General features: G+C 45.8%; 9 protein-coding genes across 9 annotated transcripts; 5 read left to right on the top strand and 4 right to left on the bottom strand.

The window, feature by feature from the left end:
- Window positions 1-182: 182 nt before the first annotated feature.
- M431DRAFT_52191 (hypothetical protein) lies at window positions 183-1,058 on the bottom strand (the record flags this gene model as incomplete). The annotated part of the gene is made up of 4 exons (XM_024920482.1): window positions 183-381; window positions 463-611; window positions 694-928; window positions 988-1,058. Coding segments are annotated over 4 exons (654 nt in total), but the record flags the coding sequence as incomplete, so codon positions are not given.
- Window positions 1,059-6,828: 5,770 nt separating this feature from the next.
- Window positions 6,829-8,010, bottom strand: M431DRAFT_501811 (hypothetical protein; the record flags this gene model as incomplete). The annotated part of the gene is made up of 4 exons (XM_024918063.1): window positions 6,829-7,001; window positions 7,058-7,364; window positions 7,426-7,893; window positions 7,927-8,010. The coding sequence occupies 4 exons, from the start codon at window positions 8,008-8,010 to the stop codon at window positions 6,829-6,831; spliced, it is 1,032 nt and encodes a 343-aa protein (XP_024767399.1).
- A 669-nt stretch (window positions 8,011-8,679) lies between these two features.
- M431DRAFT_549867 (hypothetical protein) lies at window positions 8,680-9,613 on the top strand (the record flags this gene model as incomplete). Its single annotated transcript, XM_024921300.1, has 5 exons — window positions 8,680-8,802; window positions 8,864-8,939; window positions 9,004-9,180; window positions 9,237-9,352; window positions 9,417-9,613. The coding sequence occupies 5 exons, from the start codon at window positions 8,680-8,682 to the stop codon at window positions 9,573-9,575; spliced, it is 651 nt and encodes a 216-aa protein (XP_024767398.1). The 3' UTR covers window positions 9,576-9,613.
- An 830-nt stretch (window positions 9,614-10,443) lies between these two features.
- M431DRAFT_525971 (hypothetical protein) lies at window positions 10,444-11,519 on the top strand. The gene is made up of 3 exons (XM_024920651.1): window positions 10,444-10,703; window positions 10,775-10,951; window positions 11,054-11,519. Exons 1-3 carry the CDS (start codon window positions 10,490-10,492, stop codon window positions 11,278-11,280), a joined length of 618 nt encoding a protein of 205 aa, XP_024767397.1. The 5' UTR covers window positions 10,444-10,489; the 3' UTR covers window positions 11,281-11,519.
- A 322-nt stretch (window positions 11,520-11,841) lies between these two features.
- On the top strand, window positions 11,842-13,512 carry M431DRAFT_21834 (hypothetical protein). Its single transcript, XM_024913540.1, has 2 exons — window positions 11,842-12,009; window positions 12,058-13,512. Exons 1-2 carry the CDS (start codon window positions 11,860-11,862, stop codon window positions 13,480-13,482), a joined length of 1,575 nt encoding a protein of 524 aa, XP_024767396.1. The 5' UTR covers window positions 11,842-11,859; the 3' UTR covers window positions 13,483-13,512.
- Window positions 13,513-15,052: 1,540 nt separating this feature from the next.
- Window positions 15,053-18,970, top strand: M431DRAFT_129594 (glycoside hydrolase family 55 protein). The gene is made up of 10 exons (XM_024912412.1): window positions 15,053-15,475; window positions 15,537-16,004; window positions 16,062-16,631; window positions 16,692-17,191; window positions 17,239-17,348; window positions 17,428-17,520; window positions 17,572-17,768; window positions 17,818-18,282; window positions 18,335-18,661; window positions 18,715-18,970. The coding sequence occupies exons 1-10, from the start codon at window positions 15,268-15,270 to the stop codon at window positions 18,858-18,860; spliced, it is 3,084 nt and encodes a 1,027-aa protein (XP_024767395.1). The 5' UTR covers window positions 15,053-15,267; the 3' UTR covers window positions 18,861-18,970.
- A 202-nt stretch (window positions 18,971-19,172) lies between these two features.
- Window positions 19,173-20,236, bottom strand: M431DRAFT_101680 (hypothetical protein; the record flags this gene model as incomplete). The annotated part of the gene is made up of 4 exons (XM_024911337.1): window positions 19,173-19,433; window positions 19,506-19,630; window positions 19,687-19,797; window positions 19,849-20,236. The coding sequence occupies 4 exons, from the start codon at window positions 20,234-20,236 to the stop codon at window positions 19,173-19,175; spliced, it is 885 nt and encodes a 294-aa protein (XP_024767394.1).
- Window positions 20,237-21,219: 983 nt separating this feature from the next.
- On the bottom strand, window positions 21,220-22,278 carry M431DRAFT_21831 (hypothetical protein; the record flags this gene model as incomplete). Its single annotated transcript, XM_024913539.1, has 4 exons — window positions 21,220-21,456; window positions 21,531-21,758; window positions 21,813-21,932; window positions 21,987-22,278. 4 exons carry the CDS (start codon window positions 22,276-22,278, stop codon window positions 21,263-21,265), a joined length of 834 nt encoding a protein of 277 aa, XP_024767393.1. The 3' UTR covers window positions 21,220-21,262.
- An 853-nt stretch (window positions 22,279-23,131) lies between these two features.
- Window positions 23,132-24,086, top strand: M431DRAFT_67514 (hypothetical protein; the record flags this gene model as incomplete). Its single annotated transcript, XM_024921736.1, has 2 exons — window positions 23,132-23,233; window positions 23,286-24,086. Coding segments are annotated over 2 exons (903 nt in total), but the record flags the coding sequence as incomplete, so codon positions are not given.
- Window positions 24,087-24,225: the final 139 nt, after the last annotated feature.

Here is a 24,225-nt window from a genome sequence, read left to right as displayed (position 1 = left end):
GCAACACCTTAAAGGTTACATATTCCGTCGCCTCGAGCAAATGCAGTTGGGGAATAACTCCAGCTGGCTGTTTCAAGTTATATTAGTTACATCGTGTCATGCCATAGGACTCGCTCATATGTGGGGATGCAAGATTGACAGTGTAGAGCTCGAGGATTCAATAAGGGACATTACGTACTTGGGATAACATCCATGGGGGTCAGGTTGAGTGCAGACCAGAAGTAGAAGTCGTCGGTTCGGAAGTCTGACACGGAATTTGGCGGGCAGGTATTCTTGAACTGGGTGTAGCGGTCATCGTGCATCGAATGGTGCCACTTTCCTACAAAGATTCTGGCGTGATTTTTGCTTTTGTTGCCAAGGGAGAGCCAATCTTCTTGATCACTAAACGTTGATTGTAAGAATCAGTGTGGCGACAAATGCATGCATAAACAGAGGTACGAGGCCATGAGAAGGGCAACCTACTAAAAGGTGTTTTGAATTTGGTCCCAGGACTTGTGTGGATGAGATCCGTCTTGTTCAAAAACAACAGAATCACGAATAAAGGTGTTTCCGCCATCGTGTGATTTCCATACCATCACAATCCATTCAATGTCATGTCTGTGACCAGTGTCCTGTTCGATCAATTCGTCAGCTCTCCGAAATAGGTGTAGGCTATAACATGCAATTAGGGCGCTGTGCCTGCAATGGATATACCTTCGTGAAGTAAACATTATAAGCGATGCGAAATTCGGTAGTGCTGCAACGCCGAAGATCCCAATAAGTTGGGAAAGAATAGAGCTCCGTGTTCGCGCCATTCCAATTGGGCTGCGAGTGGCAATTGTGGTTTAATTTGCCTATGTTGCAGTTATCAGGGGCATTACCCCCGTTTTGAACACCGTTGATTATGGCGGCGTCAGGAAGACAAGTTCCGGTTGGAAGGTTCCATTGACTATGATGAGAGTTGTTAGCATTAAATCCATGCAATGAATCTGGATCCCACAATCATACGGTGCGCCGGAAGATGCGACAGAGGCAGGATTATTATAGAAATCATCCACATGAACCGGATCATTGGCAATTACAGTGCCAAAGAGTGATGCGACAGTCGCTATGCCCGACAGAATTCTCTTTGCGTTGGCCATTTCGAAGGTGTTTTCAGGACGGAAATAATCAGAAATTATCAATGAAAGTTTGAATTGTATAAGTAGCAAGTGATGAAGGAGACAAAATAAGGTTCTGGTTATCTTTCTTATATAGCTGTCAAAACATGAACTTGAAGTAGTGGTGAAGAAAGCACTCTCTAGTTAGGGTCACGCAGGGTCCGAGGTTTGGTGTCAGCACTAGCCTATTCTTCATGTCATCAGCCGAAGACCAACAGTCAATAATACAACAGGTATCAAGGCATATTGCTAGTAGATATTTGCTCCGGTGGCACTTGCTTTCGCTTTGTAACGCCTTTTCCTGGTTCGGCAAGTTGTCCGGTAACAACATTACGTTTCAATGCTTACTGTATAATTTCCCATCCTGCATCAGACCATCCATTGAATGAACAATAGCTGACATGCCATGTGAAAAATCTTCCCCATCTAGTGGAGAATACCGTTCTCATCACCATCTAACCGGCGAGGCATATGGGCGTGACGTGTGGTCTTATTCGTTCATTATGTTAGCAAATATAGTAAACCCGGGCTAAATGCGCGAAATGAGACTACCTAAAGTGCTTCTGAAAAATAGTCAGATAGCATAATCGCATTTTACCACCAATTAGGAGCGGCTACTTTACAGACCGAAAGTGGAATCTCTTACATATACTTGTGTCTCCTGCTTTATGTGCGAAGTGTTTTTACTAGATACCGTACCTAATGTTTTGGGTCGACAAAGTATTCTTGAGGGCTCTCACTTGATTGAAGCGGTCACGGTTTGATGGATTTGATCATATTGCATATGAAAGGCACAGGATTAGGCCTAGCTGTAGCTAAATTATTACGGGTTGGACTCATGTGAAGATTCAGCTGTACTGGGTCCAGCTGAAAGAAGAAGAAAAATATAACCTTAATTAAACAAGATGATCTTAATTACATGAGATAACATTGATCAGACAGGCAATCCTGATCTGTTCGGATCACTTTGAGTTTAATAACTTAAGTCAGACCACAGGGAAGGTGGCCACCCCTAGAAGGTGGCCACCTAAGCCGGACCGTAATTAGTATCAAATTAAAGGGAAAAATCAGCACAATAACATCAGGATGTTATCTTCTTATTGTTTTTCTTTATTCTAGTAAAAATACGTAATATACATCTTCAGATTTATTAACTTTAACTTCGTTAGATGCCTCGGCGCACTGTAATTCCTATTCTATCTTCTTCTTTGTATTTATAATCTCTTTAATCCTAATAAATTAACTGTTTAGGTTTTCTTCTACTTTCTATTTCTTTTTAGGTCGGAAGCTATTGACTTAGCGCTGTAGATTACGAATCTTAATCTCTGACGCCGCTATTATAGTATTCTATTGGTCTAATTGCTTTTTAATCTTCTGCAACAGCAGCCGGGTCCTTAGCGTTATAACCTTAATTAATTGTATAACTCTTTGAACTTCTTACGACTGTTTAGGGGTATTAAAATTAATTAAATTTACTTCCTTCCTCTTCCTAGCTGTTGATTTTGCTGTCTTAGGGGTTGTCTTTGGTTCTGGGGGTTCTTTAATAACTAGCTTGCTCCCTAACGGTTTATTAACATTAAGGGGCCATAGACTGGATTTAAGCTAGCCAGCTTATGCGTTTTTACTTATAAGGCCTAGCTTCCTAGCTTTGTAATAGTATTTGAGGAAGATCCTTTTCCTAGCTGGCGAGGAATTGTTATAGTTTTTAAATTTTAATAAAGCTTAATAGTAATAGGTCTTAACGGGGGAAAAAACAGTAATATTAAGAGGTTAAAAAACGTAGGAGCTATATAATAGTAGGCAGAGTAAATAAATATTATTTTTAAAGTATTTATAGAGGAAATTATTAATATAGTAGCTGCTGTAGCTGTTAATAATAAGTAATTGCTTTAACAGTAGACTAGGTTAAGTTTAAGGAATAAAGATCTCTTACAACCACTAGATTGCAATTTTATCGCTAGTCTAGCCTTTTTTAGATGCCTTAAACGCCTAGTTAGCTAGGAATTTAATTTCCTTAGGGAACTATTACTACTAGACTGTTAAGCCTTTAAAAATAACTAACGGTAGGAGGACCCGGCCCGTGGCTGAGATATACTTAACGATTAAAGTCTAATATCGCAATTTAGGCTGCTTCCTTATAATAGCCTTTTTCTTAGTATACCTGAGCACTAGCCTGTTGCTGCTGCGGTTTTTTAGTATCTTAGTCTTATTTATATTATATTAGTATTTGCTAGGGATATTTTTAATTACCGGGAGGTTAAAGAACTAAAAGAAATCCTTAATAATATTAACCTTTACCCTATTTAAATAATAGGAATTAATTAGCTTACCTCTGATAGTCCTAACTTTAGGGTTTTGTCTTAGGAAACCTTTAATCTATCGTTTTTTAAGTGGTAGATTGTCGCCGCTGGCTTTAACTACCCTTATAGTAAATTCTTTAACCTGCTGATGTATTAGGGGGAGACCTAGGTTAGTTTAGACTAGAATCTATTGAATAAGATGACCTTCCTGCTGCTTTAAAAGGCGTTGGGTAAATTTATGGGTATTAGCCCTTGACTAGCTGCTGTTTAAACGCTTCTGTAGTGTTAAGCGGGGTATTCCCCAGCGTTATGCAGCTTTTCGTTGCAATATACCGTTATTAACGTTGTTAATTGCGGAAAGAATAGCAGATTTAATAGATTCGGTCATTACCGTTAAGAAAATTCAATTAGATTTAAAATTGGTTAACAATTCGATAAGAAATTGCAGTTGTAATAACCTAGGTTGTTGGTGTAGTTGTTGGTGTTGAGGGGAAAAGGCGGTGGCCACCTTCTAGGGGTGGCCACCTTCCCTGTGGTCTGACTTAAGGTGTAGCTAAGGTTAGTTATTAGCAATAGTTTGCTGATTTATGCATACTATTAAATATAAATAGGAAAGGGCGGGGCTTTTTGCATAACACTCGAGCCACAAAGGAGACTTGGTAAGACGTCCCCTGAAAAAAGCGGTGGTCCCTTTGAATAGCTTTGAATAACTGCAGTTGTCGCTGTAATTGCTTATATCAGCCTAGTTTTTTACCATCTGTCGCGCGGCAACCCAAATAATTCTCTCCATATACTTATAGCCAAGAGTAAGCTGGGCTACCTGGTGGGTTGGCTAGTCAGCGGCCTGACTAGTCAACCCGCCGGGTATCTTCTTCTATGGGTCAACCGTTTTGGTTCTCTAGTCTTCAAATTCCCAAGGTCGCCTAGGTAGATATTTTAAATTATTGACTCAGGGGTATGTGGATCAACCGGATAATAGCATTTATTTAGTATTCGAACTAATGCTTAGAAATCCTTATGATAGTCCAGCTCCTGAAAGAGTGATGTTAAGTGACTTTGAAGAGACCGGCCCTATAACCAGTACCCAAGATATCTTGCCCTTTAAGATGTGCTACTAACTCACAATGAACAAGAAGAAAGACAAAACCGTAGAAACTGTATGTGACGTAAACAAAAGAAACATAACTATATCTTCAGTCATCCATATGCTTTTGGACCTGCGACCCATCAGTGGAGTTAGCTAAAATATAACGTGTGTAAATAGTTACAGCTACGCCAGTTATTCCATTGAGAAGAATCATTCAGGGGGTAGAGTGTCCTATTGGCTTATGTGTATAGGGCGCTCTTCTCCGTGAGACTAGATGCTGTTCGGGGAATCGATACTGCATTATATTACCTACGAGAGATTTCAAGTGTCAGAACCATCATTACATCGAGCCACTAGTCGAACGAGTATGCGTCATATGATACCTAGGACAACTGAGGTAGACTTGGAATATAGATGTAATAGGTGTCTCATGGCGAGATCTCTCCTTCCATGAGTTCAAAATCAGTTCTTCCTACGGTTTTTAGGCTCAGAAGATTTGACTTGGCCAGTTGACTTTTACGAGATAAATCGTCGTCGTTTGCAGTAACGTCGTTGGCGAGATGCCGGATACACCGAGCTTATACCGAGGCTGTGTTTGCTCACTCTATGGTATGATAGACCAGGGCGCCACAATGTCGTGGTCGATAATCTCTTGCATTATTTGGAGCTTGGGGTTCCACCTAGTTTACAAACACGGAGTAATAGATGGTTGGAGACCGGGTCAATGGGATATAATTTGTCCGAGAGGCCCACATTGACGCCTTTGCCCTGAATATTGGTAGGCAGATCCTACCAACGTCGGGTCTCTAGTAAATGGTTTGGTGGTAGCACAAAACTTCGTTTTCGCCTTTTCTTCTGTTTTGACCATCATGCCATGTGCTTCTCACTCCGCCGCCTCGACTTTCGCGATACACATTCTCAGCCTTCGTTACACTTCTCAACAGTTCACACTCTGTTCATGTCCCCTAAAAGTCTTCTATTAGAACAACTCAGGGGTACGTTCCCCAGACGAACATTCAAACCATTGCCCAGCTATACCTACGAACCAGATACTGGAGATTCCCATCACGCATTGACCATGCTTTGTCTCGCAATAACCATCGCTCTAGGATGTACCACGTACACGGCCAGTACAGCTCTTACCACTACTATGGCCCTTTCATCTTTATTTGTCGTGCCCCTTGCTAGCCCGCTCCTCAGTATTAAATATCTTCCTACTATTGCAGTTCCGCTCCCAGATCCATCACACTTCCAGACGATTATTGGCTATTAACTTGGTTTTATTGGCCAGTGACTAACATCCTGGCAAGCAAGCTGTTGTTTGGGACAGTCATAATTCTGCCTAGTACGCTGTTTAGCCGTGGTCCAACCTCTCTACTGCCACTAACACAGATCACTCACCAACGAGTCTACCATCGCCTTCTCCTATCTCCTCAAAATCACCATCCCTACAACCATATCATAACCCGCCTCACAGCTTGATCAGGTGTCCTCTATCCTGGCCAACTGAAGCCTCAAAGTTTCCACGAATCCCAACTTGCCCTTTCGCACATGGTGGACATTTTTTATATCGACTCTGCCTCCAGTAGAGCGCCTCCCAATGCCAATTCATCGATCCCTATAGACCCCGTCTTCTGATTGCTGGTCTTACGAATAGCTTTCCCGCCTTCAGTATTGATTTGTTTACCAGTCCTGTGTATACTGTAAATAACAGTCAGGGTTCCATGTCGTGTGAGGGGAGCCCGACTACATTATGTGACAATGATCAGGAAGCAACAAATGGCAATTCAGTTATTATTGAGCCGTGTTATAAGTATACCATCTCTTCATAGTGTTATATAACAAGGACTGATGAGGTATATATCTCATTGACTCCAGCATATATGCTCCCTATGAAGTACAGAATACATATACGTATCAGAGAATTGAAGATTTAGCTTCAACAAACCTTGAGCATGCCCCCTCCCATAATGATTACTTGCTTGTCCACAAGCAGTATTTCGGAATTTTCTACCAACCATGCTCCTTCCAATATCTCCAGTTAAGAATTCATCATTAACCTGGTGCAATTATGATATAAACTGGTCCAAGCTGACCGCAGTCTCAACCGACCTGAATATATATCCAAATAGATGCCCAATCTTTGTTTCTTTACGTTCATTAATAATAGTTGGATAGCTATTTAATCTCAGCATAGCAATACATCAAATATCTACACTTTACTTGTATTCTTACTTTACAGTATATTGAAGTCGATACATAAGCAAGACAAAGTTATGTTCTGTAGAGCTCCAACACCTTTTCAAATGCGTATAACGACTTTACCAACCACTGAGCCTGATGCAAGTGCGGCATAAGCCTTCCTAGCTTCATTCCAATCAAAGACTTGGCCAATTTGTGGGTGAATGTTGTTCATTTCCACGGCGCGAACTAGCTCCTCAATCATTGGCTTGCTTGCGGCGAGCATTCCTCGGGCTTTCTTGGGTCAGCAAAATACTGGACATTCAATCATGGGATTTTTGTATACATACCAGTTTTGCCACCTGCAAGCAGAGTATTGACAAGATCAGGTGGGGGAGCCTGTCCGCCAAGAAATCCGATGAATGTAACTTGTCCACCAGTTCGGAGAGACCGTACAGCTTCGGCCGCGGTTGGAAGGCCAATAACATCTACAACATGATCTACACCTCTGTTGCCAGTAAGTTCCAAAACCTTTTCCGACCACTTCGGATGCTTCGTATAGTTGATAGTGTATGTAGCCCCGAGCTTTTTGGCTATTTCCAGCTTATCGTCCGAAGAAGACGTGGAAATGACCGACGCGCCAGCTGCTGAAGCTATCTATGCGCAGCATCATAATGAATACCATGGACAACGCGATATGAGAAGAACCAAGACTTACTTGGATGGCGAATGTACTCAAGCCACCAGTGCCTTCGGTGAGCACGAAGTCACCAGGCTTCACAGGCGTTGGGCCGTGAAACAAGGCATTCCACGCCGACCCTCCAGCAACTGGAAGGCAAGCAGCCTCTTCCCATGAGAGGTTTGATGGCGCTTTTACGACGCCATCGTCACGAACAATCATGAATTTCGAGAGCGTTCCATCTACATTTGATGAGCCATAACCAGAGACTGGATCAAAGTCGGCAACATCATAGCCTTGCTTCCAGCCACAGTTGGGGACGGTGATTACTCTGTCACCCACTGACCACAAGCTGCCCTTTGACGAGATCTCAACGATTTCGCCAGCACCGTCACCCAGAGGAACCAATCCTTGATGAGTAGGAATGTACAAGGGGGAATTCTCGACGACGAGTAAATCCCTCCAGTTGACGGTTGCAGCCCGCAGCCTCACTCGAACGTAACCTAACTCCAGAGGCAAAGGTTGAGCTTCAACTTTAACCTTTTTGAGATTGGGAAATGGCTCCTCCGAGTCTCCGAGGATACCATCGAGATCGACCTTGTATTGTTCGTATGTTTCTGACATGGTAAATTTGGTAAGAGGGGAATATCTGGCGTTCACAATGCTGACTTGAGTGTGTGTCCTCGAGATATATGAGCTACCCATGTAAATGTATATGTACACCACACTCTACACCTCCTCAGATGAATTCTCATACTGTGATGGTCGGATCGGCGGAGACGTCTCATCGGTTAGCGGAGATCCGATCCATCACTAGGATGTGCTTAGCTATCGACATTACGCCCCGTAGGAGCTACATAGCGCCGATTTACCCCGGCGGTAGTGGCACTTCGGTACTCCTACGGTTCTTGGAATTCAATTGCTTTTTCATTTTGCAGTATAAGCGCTGCGGAGTTCCGATCTTATCAACGTCTAAGTCAGTTGCGTGCTTTTCAAAAAAGCTATAATGGGCTAGTCCTGATAGAAGAGACTATGGCGGTGTTTTGGTCAGTTGCGTCAGCGGATAGTTTGTCATCTTCATCTTTCATAAGCTCCCGTTGTCTCCATCATGAAAGATGGATGGCACCTAATGTGATAAACATTTGTCATTGCTCCTATCGGAACTCCGATCGTGACAAATTTGCTTATAATTGCGTAGCCGAAGTGAGCATAAGATGACATGAAAGAATGTTCTTCCTCTTCTCATGGTCGAAAAAAGAGCCGTTAACGTTTATACTCTCGAAAAACTCGAAGATGTCTATTGTCATCCATGGAATGCCTGCATCCGTCTGTACACGGCGAGTGATGGCCGTGCTCGAGGAGTTGGAGGTGCCCTACAAGATCAAAGTCGTCGACGTTTTAAGTGGGATGAACAATGTATCGCAACCCATCCAGCTTCATAGGTCATCTATGAAAACTCTAATAGATATCTCAACAGACTCCGGAGCACTTAGCGAGACAGCCCTTTGGCAAGATTCCAATTATCGTCATGGACGATGATTTAGTTCTCTATGGTACATTAGAGCCTTAGGCTGATATTTGTGGACACAGTTCGCGCTGACAAGGATCCGACGATAGAATCGAGAGCCATTAGCAAATATCTATGCACAAAGTATCCAGAAAAAGCGTCAAAGCTTACTGTTGATCCGACTGACGCCAGAGCCTTTGCCATCTACGAGCAACTTCTCAGCGTAGAGGTTACTACCTTTGACCCAGCCGCCAAAGACTTGGTCAGCGAGAAGCTTTTCAAGAAGTGTGCCAGTCCACAGCCCCATTACGATATGCAAATAATTTTACTGATATGCGTAGAGTTCGAGGAGAATTTGTCGACGAAGCAAAAGTTGCACGCCACCGAGCTGACCTTGGAGCGATCTTGGACGTATATGAATCCCGCCTACTTGCGACGTCAAAATATCTCGCTGGAGACGTAAGACGTTTCTTCTCATATAACGGAGGCTCTAAGGATACACGTTACTAACATAGTTCAACAGGAATTCACACTGGCTGACTTATTTCACTTATCTTGGGGCGAGTTACTCTCTGCAGCTGGCGAAACCGATCTGATAGATAGCCGCCCAAATGTCAAACGGTGGTGGGACAGCATTCATCAGCGCCGAGCGTGGCAAACCGTCTTAGGTCGACGTGAGTAGTTACTCTCTGGTAGTGTCCATGATGAGCTATTGTCGTGTATGCACAATTTGAATAAAATTCGAAATATTATATGTTACTGGTGTCATACATCTGCAACTTCCAGGTGCATAATTACCATCTTTTTGGCTTCTATGCTTCGTAGAAGCATGTGATCTAGCAATAGCTTGATTCTATAGTCTAGCCACATGCAGATTTAGTGAATCTTCTTGACAGATGGCATCATACAAGTTTGTACAGCGTGGAGGTATGGATTTGCGACTGGATTGTGCTTGCATCCGCTGGGTAATGTGCGTACGACCACTCAGCAGTTGCCGCTGGTGAAGTTGAAAGACTATCTGACAACCAACCCGAAAATTTTGAACTATCCATAGCCCCTATGATATTAATACACCCCCAACCGAAAGCCTGTAAGCGTCTCAGTTAGTCTTATAATGGCTCCATTTAGGTCGTCGATGTTATGAACGCGCCCGCCTCAGAGATACCGCAGTCATGGGTACATATACTTGAAGCCCGAGAAGCCGGAGTCAAACTCGTTGCGAGAGTAATACTGCTAGCGCTGACGCTGGCACCCGTAAAATGGCACCGCCAGAGGGTAGTCCCGCACAAATAGCACGGGCAGATATTTGTAGCCGCCGTCCTGATTGGCTGCACGCTTACACAGGTTCTTCACACTTGGTCCGTAGTGCCACCCCAAAGCCCGCTATAACACCGCGTTAGGAGGCGATGGGCTACGAGTGATAACAAAAGGTCATAGGTCTAGAACGATGCAATCCTTCGAGGGGTCCTCATTCCAGTATTTAAAGGATGGTCTGTACCAGTGAGCGAGCATGAGCGATGAGACCAACAGAGGTTTTACGACTCTTTTTGCCCCGCTCTAAACTCGCAGACTCTTCCCTCAGCAAGTCAAGTCAACATGGCGATTGATGCTCAAATTCGAGTAGAACCTGCTACCGTAGCAGATGTACCAGAGCTGATTGAGCTTGTCAATGAGGGGCTGAATCCAGAAGGAGATTACAACATCTACCCGCATAATGCCCACGGGGCAAAGTATGCAACTGATGTGTTCGAGGCTCTCCTCAAGGCGGATAATAGTCGCGTCAAGCTGCTGGTGGTTCGAGACGCTGAAGGTTAGCCAACAAGCGAGCAAATGACCCCGACAGTACTATTGCGAATTAAAGTAGCTAATAGCTGACTGCAGGCTATCCAATTGCAACGGGAACTGTATACAATATCGCCGCGGGTGATGTTTTTACCAGCGTATGGAACGACTGGGGTGTCCCTCTTCAGCGAGGAATGAAACAAGAGGTTCTGGATAAACTCTTCGGCGCATGGACGAAGCGCCACAACAAGCTCATGGGCAACCAGCCTCGAGTGTGTAAGTGTCTCTCTCCAAACAAAACGCCTTCGCCATGTCCATCGCATCGTCATTTTCATTTGAAATGGATTCCGGCTGATTATCTTTCCCCGGTAAATACAGTCGTTGAAGCCTTGGTCACTCGGAATACTTGGCAAAAGCGAGGATGCGCAACTGCAATTCTCGCAGAAGCGGACAAAATAGCAGATGAAATCGACGTCCCTCTCTTTTTAGATGGAGCCGTACCCGAATTCTATAAACGGCGGGGCTATAGCGAGCTCCTTAACGATTCTGGCGTGGAAGCATCGGCAGTGCCTATGCTGCGAAAAAAGAAGAGCGAGAGAGTCTAAGCCGTATTATCTTAGCTGCCTCCTTAATCATTGTGTCGGTGCGCTGGCGCAGCAAAATGAGTGTGCGCACATATGAGGAGAATACGATCGCCATTGCAGGCGAGTTTAGCGTGGCGGGTGTGTACGGTTTGTTTATTTCTGTATGGTGACCGTTTCTCGCTTTCCTCGCTTGTATTCAACATCCAAACTAAACTAAACATTTTTTACCCATTAGTATGATGTTCAATTTCCAAAAGGACCGCTGAGATAAGGAACTATTGTCATTTACCTTAATGTGACTCATAACATGTGGAAGAATCCTTTATGACGGATGCTGTACCCACCGTGTCGTATTACTATACGCATGTTATGATGCGGACTCCCGATGATGGAGTGGACTTTCGCCACACTCTCTACGAGAGTCAAAAGAAACTATACATATATCTCTAAACCACATGCACCCCTGTTTTCTTCAGCCTATATACAGTCCAAAGGTTATATGTTTACTGCAGAGAAGCGGACACTAATACAGCGAGGGCGATTTTTTTTACGAGGTTACTCATTGACCACTTTACTTCGAAGTCACTCAACACCGTTCAGATGGAGCGAAACAACGTAAATGATCCTTCACGATCCAGCGATTCATACTTTAACGATGAATTCAACGAAAAAGCCCAAAGGCTGATGGATGCATGGCATGTTCCCGGCCTAGCAATTGGACTTATTCAAGGCTCCTCGACCAGTTTCAAGGTACGCCATTATCTAAAGAGTATGACGGCAGAAGTAACCAGAATTTAGGCGTACGGTCTTGCACAATTACCTGATATTGCTGTAACGCCAGAAACAGTCTTTTTTGCTGCTAGCACTACCAAGGCTTTCACTGCTGCTAGCGTCTCTTTACTGGTGGACAATGCGGATTTGCGCTCGTCGTTCAATCACTGTCCATCGAATTTGTCATGGCAAACAACGCTCTCTTCAATTTTAGGTGACGACTTTGCTCTGGACGATGATTCCATCACCTCCCGTATCACGCTAGAAGATGCACTCAGCAATCAGACTGGTTTACCCGACCATAAATTTAGCTTCAAGCCGAAATCCGCATCTGTAAGAGATGTTGTCCGCTCTTTAAGGCATCTCCCTAGAGCTGCAGAACCAGGTACACGGTATCTCTATAGTAGCTACATGTTTTCGACTGTATCACATGCTATGGAGACTATGACCTCAATGAGTCTGGGCAATTTCATGAAACAAAACATTTGGCAACCTTTGGGCATGACCCGCACCTATTGGACGCCGGCAGAAGCAATGGAAGCCAAAGCATCAGGAACAGTCCTAGCTCGCGGATACGCATGGAGCGAAGCGAATGAATCGTTTGTGGAAGAGCCAGTGCCTGATTTTCCTGCAGTGTCAGGGGCGGGCGCTATTATCAGCAACGTTGTTGACTACGCAAAATGGCTGCAGTGCATGATGACGCAGTCTCCGCCTATAAGTCCGGCTGCGCATACCACCCTTACTACCCCGCGGATCTCATTTTCAGCCCCCGGTAACAATCCATTCCCGGTACCGCATTCTTACGCCTTGGGATGGTTCATTGATCACTACCGCGGGGAACGCATCGTATGGCACAGTGGTGGTTGGACTGGATTTGGAACCACCGCGATGTATCTGCCAGATCGCCAATGGGGGCTGGTAATGATGGGAAACACAAGAGGGTCAAGCCATTGCGTCCAGACAGCTCTATATATGGGGATGCTTGATGATCTCCTTGGGACACCTGAAGATGAAAGAGTTGACTGGAATATTGAACTCCAGGGACGTCTTGCCCAGCGAAGATCGGATATCGCTTGCTCCCCAGAAACCCTCTACCCGTCTCTCCCATGCCCTGGATGTTCACCTCCTCTTCCCTACCAATCTTACGCTGGAGACTATATTCACGCCGGTTATGGCGATTTAGTTTTGGAGTGTCGTGGAGATTCATTATTTGCTTCGCGTCTTGCTCAAGAGATCCCTATGGTGATACGGATGGTGCATGTCTGCAAGGAATCTTGGTTGGCCACTCTTATGACTTTGAACGAAGATCCACGCGACCACTTGGTTGTACGAGCGTCGTTTAAAGTAGATGCTGATGATAAAGTCACTCAAGTGGGATTAGACCTTGAGCCGGCACTGAATGGGAACATGATTTGGTTTAGTCGGAAAGTAGTGACTGCAGGGTATCCCTGACCAATCTGTGTCTGCGGATCTCATACGGAGTAGATCATGTATAAGAGCTATAAGAGCCCTACCCTCGATTATGATAGATAACTAAGACTCGTCATTAATAAAATCCATGTTATACCTAACCTACACATGATAACAGAAAGATGCCCAAAGTCTTGATCGTGGTATTCTACGTACTATTCTAGGATATGTAATTCAACCTGGAAAGAGGCTTTATTACCGGAAAGTGATAATTCTCGCCCATGGATGCCTTGGAAAACTTCTCATCATGTTCAACTGTTTAATAAGCTACTATAGATACGTTCAAGTTATCGGACCACAAAGCGAATCTCTGAGATTTTTTTTTTCTCTTTGAACCCCACACACCCCGAACCGAATCTCATAGTGAGCACGGAGTAGTTTGCTTACATATCTAAATATATTCCACCAAGCACATTCCATGGCAGATTTCATTCAATCTTGACTCCATTGAACATGCGATAGTAATTCTTCTTGCGCAAGCGATGTTAAAAACTGAATCTGAAAAGGGCGGGAGGACAGGGCGCAGCATACGGACCAGACAAAGGAGCTCTCATGACCACAGTATAGCTGGCAACAATTAATTGGGTTAATTGACAGACCAGGTCGGCTTGATTGAGCCGTCAACTAACTATTACATCATCTTAATATGTGTGGGAGATAAGTGGTGGGAGAATGAAATGACAAAAGTAACCCATTCAAATCAACCCGTGGCCACATGTGGCAATTCTGCCTAGGCATGTCCCGCTGTGGCATATCACCGATAGGTCATAGGTGATTCCCGGCCGTATTTTGGCCCTGCCGATCTGCCGGGGTCCGCGCCAATTACACCTCGTCCTGCTCTCCGCGCTTTTATTTTGTCAACCTGGGGAAGTCTGGAGTCTCGACCCCAGACTCGCTATCACCCCGCATATATGCGGCAAGAGGCCACAACTCTGCAGCAGATTTCGGTCCTAATGAGATGCTACCTGGTACCGGTGTTCGGAGCTACTCGGCACATGGGGCTGGACTTGGGCTGGGCTGACCCTGGAGTCCGAGATTCCGCGACCGCATGACTTTTGCCTCTGCTCATCTCACGTTGTCTGGGCCTTTTCCCCTTTGAGCATCGCAGGTTTCGGCGCGAGAAATGCTAAACTGAACACGCGCTCCACCCCCAAGTTGCGGAAACTTGATTTGCGAGAGCGCCGCGTCCAGAGTCCAGACTGGTTTCGGCGTTGTTCTCAGTCTCTCTTCCCACAGCTCCAGCGCCCGTTCGATGCGTGACCGTTCGGATAGATGGCTAGGCTTCATGTCGGTCCAACCGCCAAACATCGCCGAAGCCCACATCTCCCACCCCGGACTCTCTGCCGCCAAAGATGCATAGAAAGAACGCTTCACTAGCATGAACAGCTGGCATCATCTCGGGCCTATTCTTTATTGGGCCCTATTTGTTTACCCACGAGCAAGGTTACCGGGTAAGGGGTGCCGAGCTATTGCCAGCATAGCTCGTCTTTCGCAACGCAATCGCGATGACTTTCTCGGTCGTTCTCCATCTATGGCTCATGAACAGCTTCCTCGTGGTTGACTAAAAGGCCCTTTTCTTTTGTCTAACTGAATCGCGGAGTTCTCAACTCCCATTAAGCGTAATTTATCCATGCCCACTTGCCGTGTTTCAGTATTCTTCTTCAAAATGATTTAAGAGCATAGAGCCCCCTGGGAAGTCTCTTCTCTCACCCTGCCACTTGGCTCATCCATTGTAACTGCGAAGCTGCGCAGAGAGCTTCTATCATCATGGGCTTCATGCGCTCCGTCGTGCTTTCGGCCCTCGCGCTTGCAGCGACGTGCCGGGGCGTGATTGTCCCTGGGGCCGAGGCTGAACCGGCTGTGGAAAAGCGTGCTTCGTCTTATTGGTATGAGAATATTGCCAAACAAGGAATTGCGCCTTTCGCACCCAGTGGTTACACCGTATACCGCAATGTAAAGGACTTTGGCGCAAAGGGTATAATTATTCTCCCTCATTTTGTTAGGTGTCTTACAGTTACTGACGTAGAATGCTCAAGGTGATGGTGTTACCGACGACACGGCAGCAATTAACAATGCCATCCTGTCAGGGGGTCGATGTGGCCGACTCTGCAAATCCAGCACTTTGACTCCAGCGATAGTGTACTTCCCGGCTGGAACATACCTGATTTCGACTCCCATCATTGATCAATACTATACCAACATCATTGGTGATGCGACCAATCTTCCCACCATTAAGGCGACGGCAAACTTTAACGGTATTGCTCTCATTGATGGTGATACCTACTATGGCGACAACAACCCCAATGACCCCAACTGGATTTCTACCAACGTGTTCTATCGTCAAGTGCGCAACTTTAAGCTTGATATGACATCTATGCCGGCTTCTGCACCCAAGACCTATGGTATCCATTGGCCGACAGCCCAGGCGACAAGCTTGCAGAACATCCAGGTCACAATGAGTACTGCGTCTGGAAACCAACAAGTTGGTCTTTTCGTGGAAAACGGTATGTCTTACAGAGCCACGACACTCTTTCATCTGTTCCTAGCTGATAGCTCCATAGGCTCTGCTGGATTCCTCACAGACTTGACTTTCAACGGTGGTTTGATCGGTGCAGCTGTAGGTAATCAACAGTTCACGATGCGCAACTTGGTATTCAACAACTGTGGGACAGCCATTGTCAGTGGCTTTACCTGGGAGTGGGTTTACCAGGGCATCAGCATCAACAACTGTGGATTGGGAATTGACATCTCGTCCGCCGAGTCTATCACACTGATCGACAGTTCTATCACCGGAACACCAATCGGAATCAGGACCAGCTACAGTGCGAACCAGACGCCCCCCACATCCAACAGCCTCATCATTGAGAACCTTTCTCTCAACAATGTTCCGGTGGCCGTTCAATCGACCAGCGGTGCTACTCTTCTGGCTGGCGGAACTACGACAATCGCTGCATGGGGTCAGGGCCACCAGTATACTCCAAATGGACCGACATCGTTCCAAGGCACTATCGCAGCAAATGCCCGTCCCTCATCACTCTTGAGCGGATCCAAATATTACACGCGCTCAAAGCCACAATACGAAACCCTGCCGGTTTCGTCATTCAAGAGCGTTCGATCTGCCGGCGCCACTGGTGAGCATGAGTGCCTGTGATTTGTAGAGAATTGAGTGCTAACCTAGTGTGCGAATCCAGGTAACGCGGTTACGGACGACACCGCTGCTCTACAAAACATCATCAACAGTGCAACCGCTGCAGGCCAAATCGTGTACTTTGATGCCGGTATCTACCGCGTTACTAGCACCCTCAAGATCCCCCCTGGTGCGAAGCTGGTCGGAGAGGAATACCCCATCATCTTGTCTTCTGGAAGTTTCTTCAATGACCAGAACAACCCCAAGCCTGTTGTTCAAGTGGGTACACCTGGCCAGACTGGGCAGGTGGAGTGGTCAGACATGATCGTAGCCACCCAAGGCACACAAGCTGGAGCTGTTCTCATCGAGTGGAACTTGGCTACCTCTGGAACCCCCAGTGGTATGTGGGACGTACATACCAGAATTGGTGGCTTCAAGGGATCAAACCTCCAGCTTGCACAATGTCCGGTGACTGCAGGCAGCACGGCTGTCAACACAGCTTGTATCGGTGCCTACATGTCCATGCATATCACGTCCAGCGCAAGCAACCTGTACATGGAGAATGTGAGTTAACCCAGTATGGAAACATAGTCCCTAGCTAATGTGAACAGAACTGGCTCTGGACTGCAGACCACGACATTGAGGACGCAAACAACTCGCAAATCACCATCTTCAGCGGCAGAGGCTTGTATGTGGAAAGCACTACAGGAACGTTCTGGTTGTATGTGATCTCTTCTATCCGAGTCCCAAAGTTTTCTATTCTGTTTTACTTTGAGCAATCTACTGACACACTCTTCCAGTGTTGGAACCGCTGTTGAGCACCATGTTCTGTATCAATATCAGTTTGCCAACACCCAGAACATCTATGCAGGAGTTATCCAGACAGAGACACCGTAGGTATATCAACCACCCTCATTTGCTCATGGCTAATAAATTCCGACCAGGTACTATCAACCAAATCCCCTTGCCCCAACTCCCTTCACCGTCAATTCTGCTATAAATGACCCCGACTTTGCAACTTCCTGCGCCGGCCAATCTGGCCGATGTGCTGAGGCTTGGGGCCTGAGAGTCCTTGGCTCCAAGAATGTTCTCATCTATGCTGCCGGCTTGTATTCTTTCTTCGAAAATAACGATGGAAAAGGTAAGTCGTTGTCTCTTTCCATCTATAGGAGTAAGCTAACAAGTAAAAGGCTGCAACAATGGTGTGGAGCCGCAAAATTGCCAAAATAACATCGTCGACCTCGAAGGCACGCTGACCAACATTAACATCTACAACTTGGGAACAGTTGGCGTCGTCAACTCGATCACGGAGAATGGAAATGTGCTGGCGGCTTCTTCTGCCAATGCCAACGCCTTCGCTGATGTTATTGCTCTCTTCCGGCTTGCTTCTGGCAGTGGAGGCACGAACCCCCCTCCTCCTAGTTCCACAACAAAGGGTCCGACAACAATGTCAACCATCACCACTAGCTCGTCGCCGCCCAAGCAAACTGGATGGAGTTCCCTGGGATGCTACTCTGATAACGTGAATGGCCGAACTCTAGCCAACCAGGTTCAAGTCGCAGGAGGTGCATCTGCCATGTCGGTCGAGGCGTGCGAGACGGCTTGCAAAGCTGCTGGATATACGATTGCGGGTGTTGAGTACTCGGGAGAATGCTGTAAGTATTGTATCGAGGACGGCAATACTCTGATAGGACTAACGGTATCCAGGGTGCGATAACAAGTTCGAAAACGGAGGCGGCCCTGCTTCTGACGGAAATGCTCAATGCACCATGACCTGCAGCGGTGCGCCCCAGGAAACATGTGGAGGCCCAAATCGCCTTAACGTGTACCAAGTGGCGACCGCAACTGGAGCTCCTCCCCCCGTGACCACCGGATGGACCTCCAGAGGATGCTATACAGATAGTGTCAACGCTCGAGCACTGATTGCCGAGGGCGTTCCCAACGGGCCAACGTCAATGACTGTTGAGGCATGTCAAAGTGTATGCAAGAGCTTGGGCTATGTTCTTGCAGGCCTCGAGTTCGCTGATGAGTGCTGTAAGTGTCCTTCCAGCTTGTGATTCTTTTGCTCTAGCTCTAACAAATTCCAGACTGCGGTAACAGCCTCGCCAATGGCAATACCATCGCTCCAGACGGAAACGCTGGGTGCAACATGAATTGTGCTGGCAACGCTGCTGAAATTTGCGGTGGTTCTAACAGACTGAGCCTCTATAGCTATGGATCAGCCAGTGTGTGAATCAGTTCTCAATAGATTCTAGCTACATGTATACAAGGGGACATATAATGTGATATGTAATCCGCACTAACACTAGAAGAAGACTGAAAAAAAAAAAAATTAGAATGAATTGTATATACTCTGGTGTCTCCTTTAGTGATTGTGCATTGCGCATCCTTGCCACTGATTTGTCATTGTGATTGAGCCATTGTGACGTATATTACTGGCCATTACTTTTTTTGACACAAAAATACATTCCATAAGCACATATTTGCGGTACTCATCTCAATGGTGGTCTATACAATATTACAGGTACTATGAAAAGACATATTTCTAGGGACCAACGATGTCCTGTGCATCATCCATTCTCCTAGCTTCGATCCAAGAGATAGCCTCTTCTCGGTTTCGACAAACATGAGGTTGCCCTCTTTCTTTATCATCTGGTGTTGACATGGATCCTTCCAAGGTCATATCAAGATTGCACAGAATACTATTTCGAAGATACTCGAAACAATGGGCAGCATGTCTCGGGTTATCGTCTTCGCTGGGTCCATTCACTATCAACTGGTGGTAACTATCCACGCTGTAATATAGCTACAAGGGATGTAATGCGATTAGAAAAGGAATATTGACAGATGGGGACGAGCGGGAGTAGCATAGACTTACACAGTGTAATGCGTGCGTCCATGACGCTTCAAATAACGGTCCGGAACGAATAGGGTCATCTGTGATAGGATCTCCGAGCAAAGGGTGATCCCGGTAGTTGGGAATAAGAACACTTCCGCTCCCAACTACAAATATTATTAGCACATCTTATAACGCCGACAACGGATTATCGGTTTCGTACGCGGCATCAGCATATCCCAGTTTTTCCGAATTTCCATGCGGTTATCATTTGATGTCATGTTCGGCACGTATTTATCTTCTTCGGGCTTGAGATATGTGTACGTGTGCGATACTTTTCAATGGTTAGCATGGAGAAGCCCGACGCCAACAATGTGGTACTCACGAGTTTTGTAAATGCCATTTATGTCACCGCCTGTTTCAACAAATTCGCCGCCTGCGGCTAAGTCTTGAAGATCGTTTCTTGTTCTTGTGTCATTATTTGACTTTATAGAAATTAATATGATCAGAGTTGTCTGAAGCCCAACGACAACTCCCCATCGTAGCCACGTCCAGAAGTTGGTGGAAGCCCCGGCCTTTGTCGTTGTGTGTCGTGCTAGGTAGGGTGTCGCTAAATCTGCATTATCTCTGAAAGGAAGGGCATTCGTCTTGTTGAAGAAGTTGGTGATTGATGAAGACCTGCTGGAACCGGGTTTGTTTTCTTCTAAATCATCTCCACTCTCATGGAAATGGTCGTCTCCTTCGATTTTGCAGTATTTCCCAGCGAATGCCATAGTGTCACCAAAATCCAGTTGGTGAACATGCATAGAATTTAGAAAGATAATGATTGTACAAGAATGAAATGAAGAAAAAAGAAAAAGAAAAAGAAAACGCCCTCCCTACTAGCAAATGGTTTTAGAAACGTCGTGATATAGCGAGGAAGGTTTTAGGAAATAGAGTGGAAGTAAAATAGCCGCCGAATCGATGAAACTAGTCCAAACGGCATCGCCCCTCCTAAACTAGTACGTACACAGTCAAAACTTTTACTGTTTGAGGCGAACAGAATCTCTCACAAGAACTTGTTGCATGAAACAAACCCCCTTAGCGAAAACCCTCTAGGCGGAACAGAGGCATTCGCTAAACTATGCGACGAGTGTTTGAGTGGCCTGGAGATCGGCGAAATACTGGAATCAGAGCAGTTGAAACGGGGTCCCCTTTTTCCACCAAAGCTACCTGTAGCTACGCGACCGTAAATCCACTGTTCCCACCAACTAAACCCGACAGTTCTAGTCTATACACCGCAAGCGACGCCTTAAATCCGGCCCGCAGCGCTAGACTTCGGCTGCTATCCTGAAGTTTACTTAGTGCCGGACTATCAGGTCCGGAGTAAATACACTGAGATGGGTGATGTCTACTACCCTGTAGTTTGCAATGTATTGAATATTACTTGCCTAGGAGCTATTGAATCCAATTCTGAAAGAAAGGCGTGATTTGCATGTAGTGAAAGATCGGGTTTGAGCTAGATAGCTGTTTTAGTTGAGTATTAAGTTGTTAGGCGATCAGAACGAAAGCGAACCTCCGAGTTCAGATGGGCGGTGTTTAACTAATGCGATGGAGAATGAGCCACAACTAAAAACACATAGTATTCAATTGCAGGCTATGAGCGTACAACACATAAAAATTCGTGTTCAAGGACTAATCACATGAAGGCATCTAAGACCAAATGCACACACCTTGAGATCAGGATGAAAGTATTGTTATTGTTGTAAATTCAAGGCTACATGTTTTTTTTTATTTTTTATTTTTTTAACGGAGTTCGTCTAGTCCTCCAGCACTTCCATATTTCCCACTGAGTGGTCTAGCGCCCACTTGCGCACATTGTCAAAATTTCGACAAACATGCTTCGAGTTCAATTCGGGCCAGGCAAGTGGATCGTCTGGAATCATATAGAAAGTGAAGAGTCCGATATCCGCGTTGCATTGGATGTTTTGACGAAGTACTTCGATACAGTGATCTACATATGAGTGAGCAAAGGCATGTTCGGTGTGTTCATCATGCCGACGACAGAATGTACATGTGCAAACATACCTGTGTGTGCTTGGAGGGCTTCCGGCCCATGTGCAAACTCTCCGCCAAGAGGTTCGTAGTATTCCTTATAGGTGACTCGTCGCAAAAGATTGAGGCAGTGCAAGTGGTGAAAGACTTCCATGCCAACTCTGTAACCTTCCTCCCCAGTGGTAGGATGGTTGGTCTTGAGCGAAGTCTCTGGCATATCCAACTTCCATAAGTCGGACTTTGATATCCACTGGTCGCCCACTTTCACACATTTATTAGAGCCGGTTATACTTGCTTACTTGATTGTATACTCACTATCGTACGAAATCTCCCTCCAAACTCTATCGACTTCTGGGCCAGCACCTACAAAGGGGTTGCCCTTTGTTGTAAGGTTGTATCGAACATGATCGTATTGCACAGAAATGTCGGCGGGCGCTGCGTATTATTTAGTCATTTTGGTGTCCATTTGATTCCGTATACACCACTTACACCAAGCAGAAATCTGTCGAACAAGAAGCAGGGTGGAAGATCGCAATATTAGTGTGCTGGCGAGCATCCCGAATGAGATAATAAGCAAAGCTGCATGTGCAACCCAGGGCCATTTCGATTTAATCCATCCTGAAGCTGATTCGCGGAGGAAGATTTTATAACCCAATTCTGTATTGTCCGATAAATAGTCTAGATCATCAATTGCCTGCAGAGTTGAAGTAGAGTCGGACGATAAACGGCTAAGCTTCTCGCTAGCCAAAGATGCTTCAAGGTGTTGATATTCGAAAGCCATAGTAGCGCAAAGGAAAATAAGTATAATGGAATTGGATAAAAAACTTTAGGAAATAAATTTTTTTTTGTTATTGTGTTGAATCTTGGGATTTTCATGAACAAAAAAGGGATCGCAATGAGAGCTGCACTGGAATGATCTAGTCATTGGGGCTCCTCAGCCGCGCAGGGGGGAAAGTGGATAGCGGGCTGGCCTTGGCAAAACGAAACTCGAACGGTTACAAAAGTTGAAAAGGGACAATGTTAAACCACGTACCTTTACACGGGGCGGTTAGCAAGCGACGACTAAGGAAAACAAGATCAACGGACTTTCAAACAGCTAGATGTATATCGCTCATAGTTTACAGCTATCTGAAATAGCGACCGTTTCATAGTCTTATATGATACCAGCGCTTAACGCGACCCAACCTGAAACTGGAGTATTGTGGTAAAAACCACTACGGAGAACAGTCTGGAGAATTCCAAAAGCCTCGGCACAATATCGATAGTAAGTTTCAACTGGTACTCGCTTCTAGATTTTGGCAAAGTGATTGATGGAATATTCCGTTTCAATCAAGTTTCTAATGATACCCTGAGCAGACGATCTTGTATGGCGGAGTGAACCAGCTATTACGGCTGTCCGCAGAGTCAGTGTACTCGAGGGCCTATAAAGTACGCCTGGCTTTACCTTCTTTTCTGATTTTCGGCTCTCATTCATCACTTCATTCTTCATCTCATCCTTCTTCTTTCCCTTTCTACTCTTCTTTGACTGCCGGCCAGTCTAGTTTTGCTTTCTTTCTTTTACCCTTTTTGTTAAACATCAACGTTTATTACTTTCCTTCATTTTTTCTTTACATATTCTTCAAATCTTCATCACCATGCGTCCTACCAATGCTTTGGTTTTGGGCCTTCTTGGCTTGGCCCCTCTCGCTGCTGGCCTCCCAACAGCTGGATCTGTAGACCTCGAGCGCCGATATGTTGTGAGTCTGTCGATTGCGAGGATAATTGAATCAAGCTAACGGAGTTTGTTAGGGTTCTGCTGCAGCTCTAGCTACCAAGCTGGTACGCTCCGTTATTCCAGGAGTTGAAGCTCGCCACCATACCGAGGCTCAAATTGCTGCCAAAGAGAAGGCGGCTGCCAAGAAAGGTGGAAAGAAAAACCAGGCCCGTGGGGCTGATGAGGTTCCCGAAGATGATGAGTTCGGGTCTTGGTCTGATAAGCGTGCACCTCACCATACTGAGGCCCAAATCGCTGCCAAGGAGGCTGCCGCCGCTAAGAAGGGAGGAAAGAAGAATCATGCTCGTGAGACTGTAGTCCCCGAAGATGATGAATTCGGGTCTTGGTCTGATAAGCGAGCGCCTCATCACACGGAGGCTCAGATTGCCGCCAAGGAGGCTGCTGCTGCGAAGAAAGGCGGTAAGAAGAACCACGCCCGCGATGCCGACGTGGTTCCTGAGGATGATGAGTTTGGGTCTTGGTCTGATAAGCGTGCACCTCACCATACTGAGGCCCAAATTGCTGCCAAGGAGGCTGCTGCTGCGAAGAAGGGAGGAAAGAAGAACCATGCCCGCGACGTTGATGAGGTTCCCGAGGATGATGAGTTTGGATCCTGGGCTGATAAACGTGCACCTCATCACACCGAGGCACAAATTGCGGCCAAGGAGGCTGCCGCTGCTCAGAAGAAGGGTGGAAAGAAGAACCATGCCCGCGAGGCTGATGAGGTTCCGGAGGACGATGAGTTTGGATCTTGGGTTACCAGGCGAGACCCTCACCACACTGAAGCCCAGATCGCTGCTAAAGAGAAGGCCGCTGCTAAGAAGGGTGGAAACAAGAATCACGCCCGCGAGGCTGATGAATCTAGCTCTTAGGCTGATTAGCGCACTGTAAGAACAAATGTATCTTACCTAAATACTCTACTGCTAGAAAATTCCAAGTGATGTAATGAAATTCAGCTCTCCTGGTTAGACTAAT

Source organism: Trichoderma harzianum, assembly GCF_003025095.1.
Source record: "Trichoderma harzianum CBS 226.95 unplaced genomic scaffold M431scaffold_35, whole genome shotgun sequence".
Lineage (NCBI taxonomy): Eukaryota > Fungi > Ascomycota > Sordariomycetes > Hypocreales > Hypocreaceae > Trichoderma > Trichoderma harzianum.
Note: the sequence above shows the minus strand (reverse complement) of the source record. Positions and strands in the feature narration are given on the sequence as shown.

Excerpts from the sequence above, each read along its gene's own strand:
- M431DRAFT_525971 (XM_024920651.1), top strand. The coding sequence starts at position 10,490 with ATGGCGATTGATGCTCAAATTCGAGTAGAACCTGCTACCGTAGCAGAT. Across the intron at positions 10,704-10,774 it reads GGTGGTTCGAGACGCTGAAG|GCTATCCAATTGCAACGGGA; the intron begins GTTAGCCAACAA and ends AGCTGACTGCAG. Across the intron at positions 10,952-11,053 it reads GGGCAACCAGCCTCGAGTGT|TCGTTGAAGCCTTGGTCACT; the intron begins GTAAGTGTCTCT and ends CGGTAAATACAG.
- M431DRAFT_21834 (XM_024913540.1), top strand. The coding sequence starts at position 11,860 with ATGGAGCGAAACAACGTAAATGATCCTTCACGATCCAGCGATTCATAC. Across the intron at positions 12,010-12,057 it reads GCTCCTCGACCAGTTTCAAG|GCGTACGGTCTTGCACAATT; the intron begins GTACGCCATTAT and ends ACCAGAATTTAG.
- M431DRAFT_129594 (XM_024912412.1), top strand. The coding sequence starts at position 15,268 with ATGGGCTTCATGCGCTCCGTCGTGCTTTCGGCCCTCGCGCTTGCAGCG. Across the intron at positions 16,632-16,691 it reads TCGATCTGCCGGCGCCACTG|GTAACGCGGTTACGGACGAC; the intron begins GTGAGCATGAGT and ends GTGCGAATCCAG. Across the intron at positions 18,283-18,334 it reads TGAGTACTCGGGAGAATGCT|GGTGCGATAACAAGTTCGAA; the intron begins GTAAGTATTGTA and ends AACGGTATCCAG.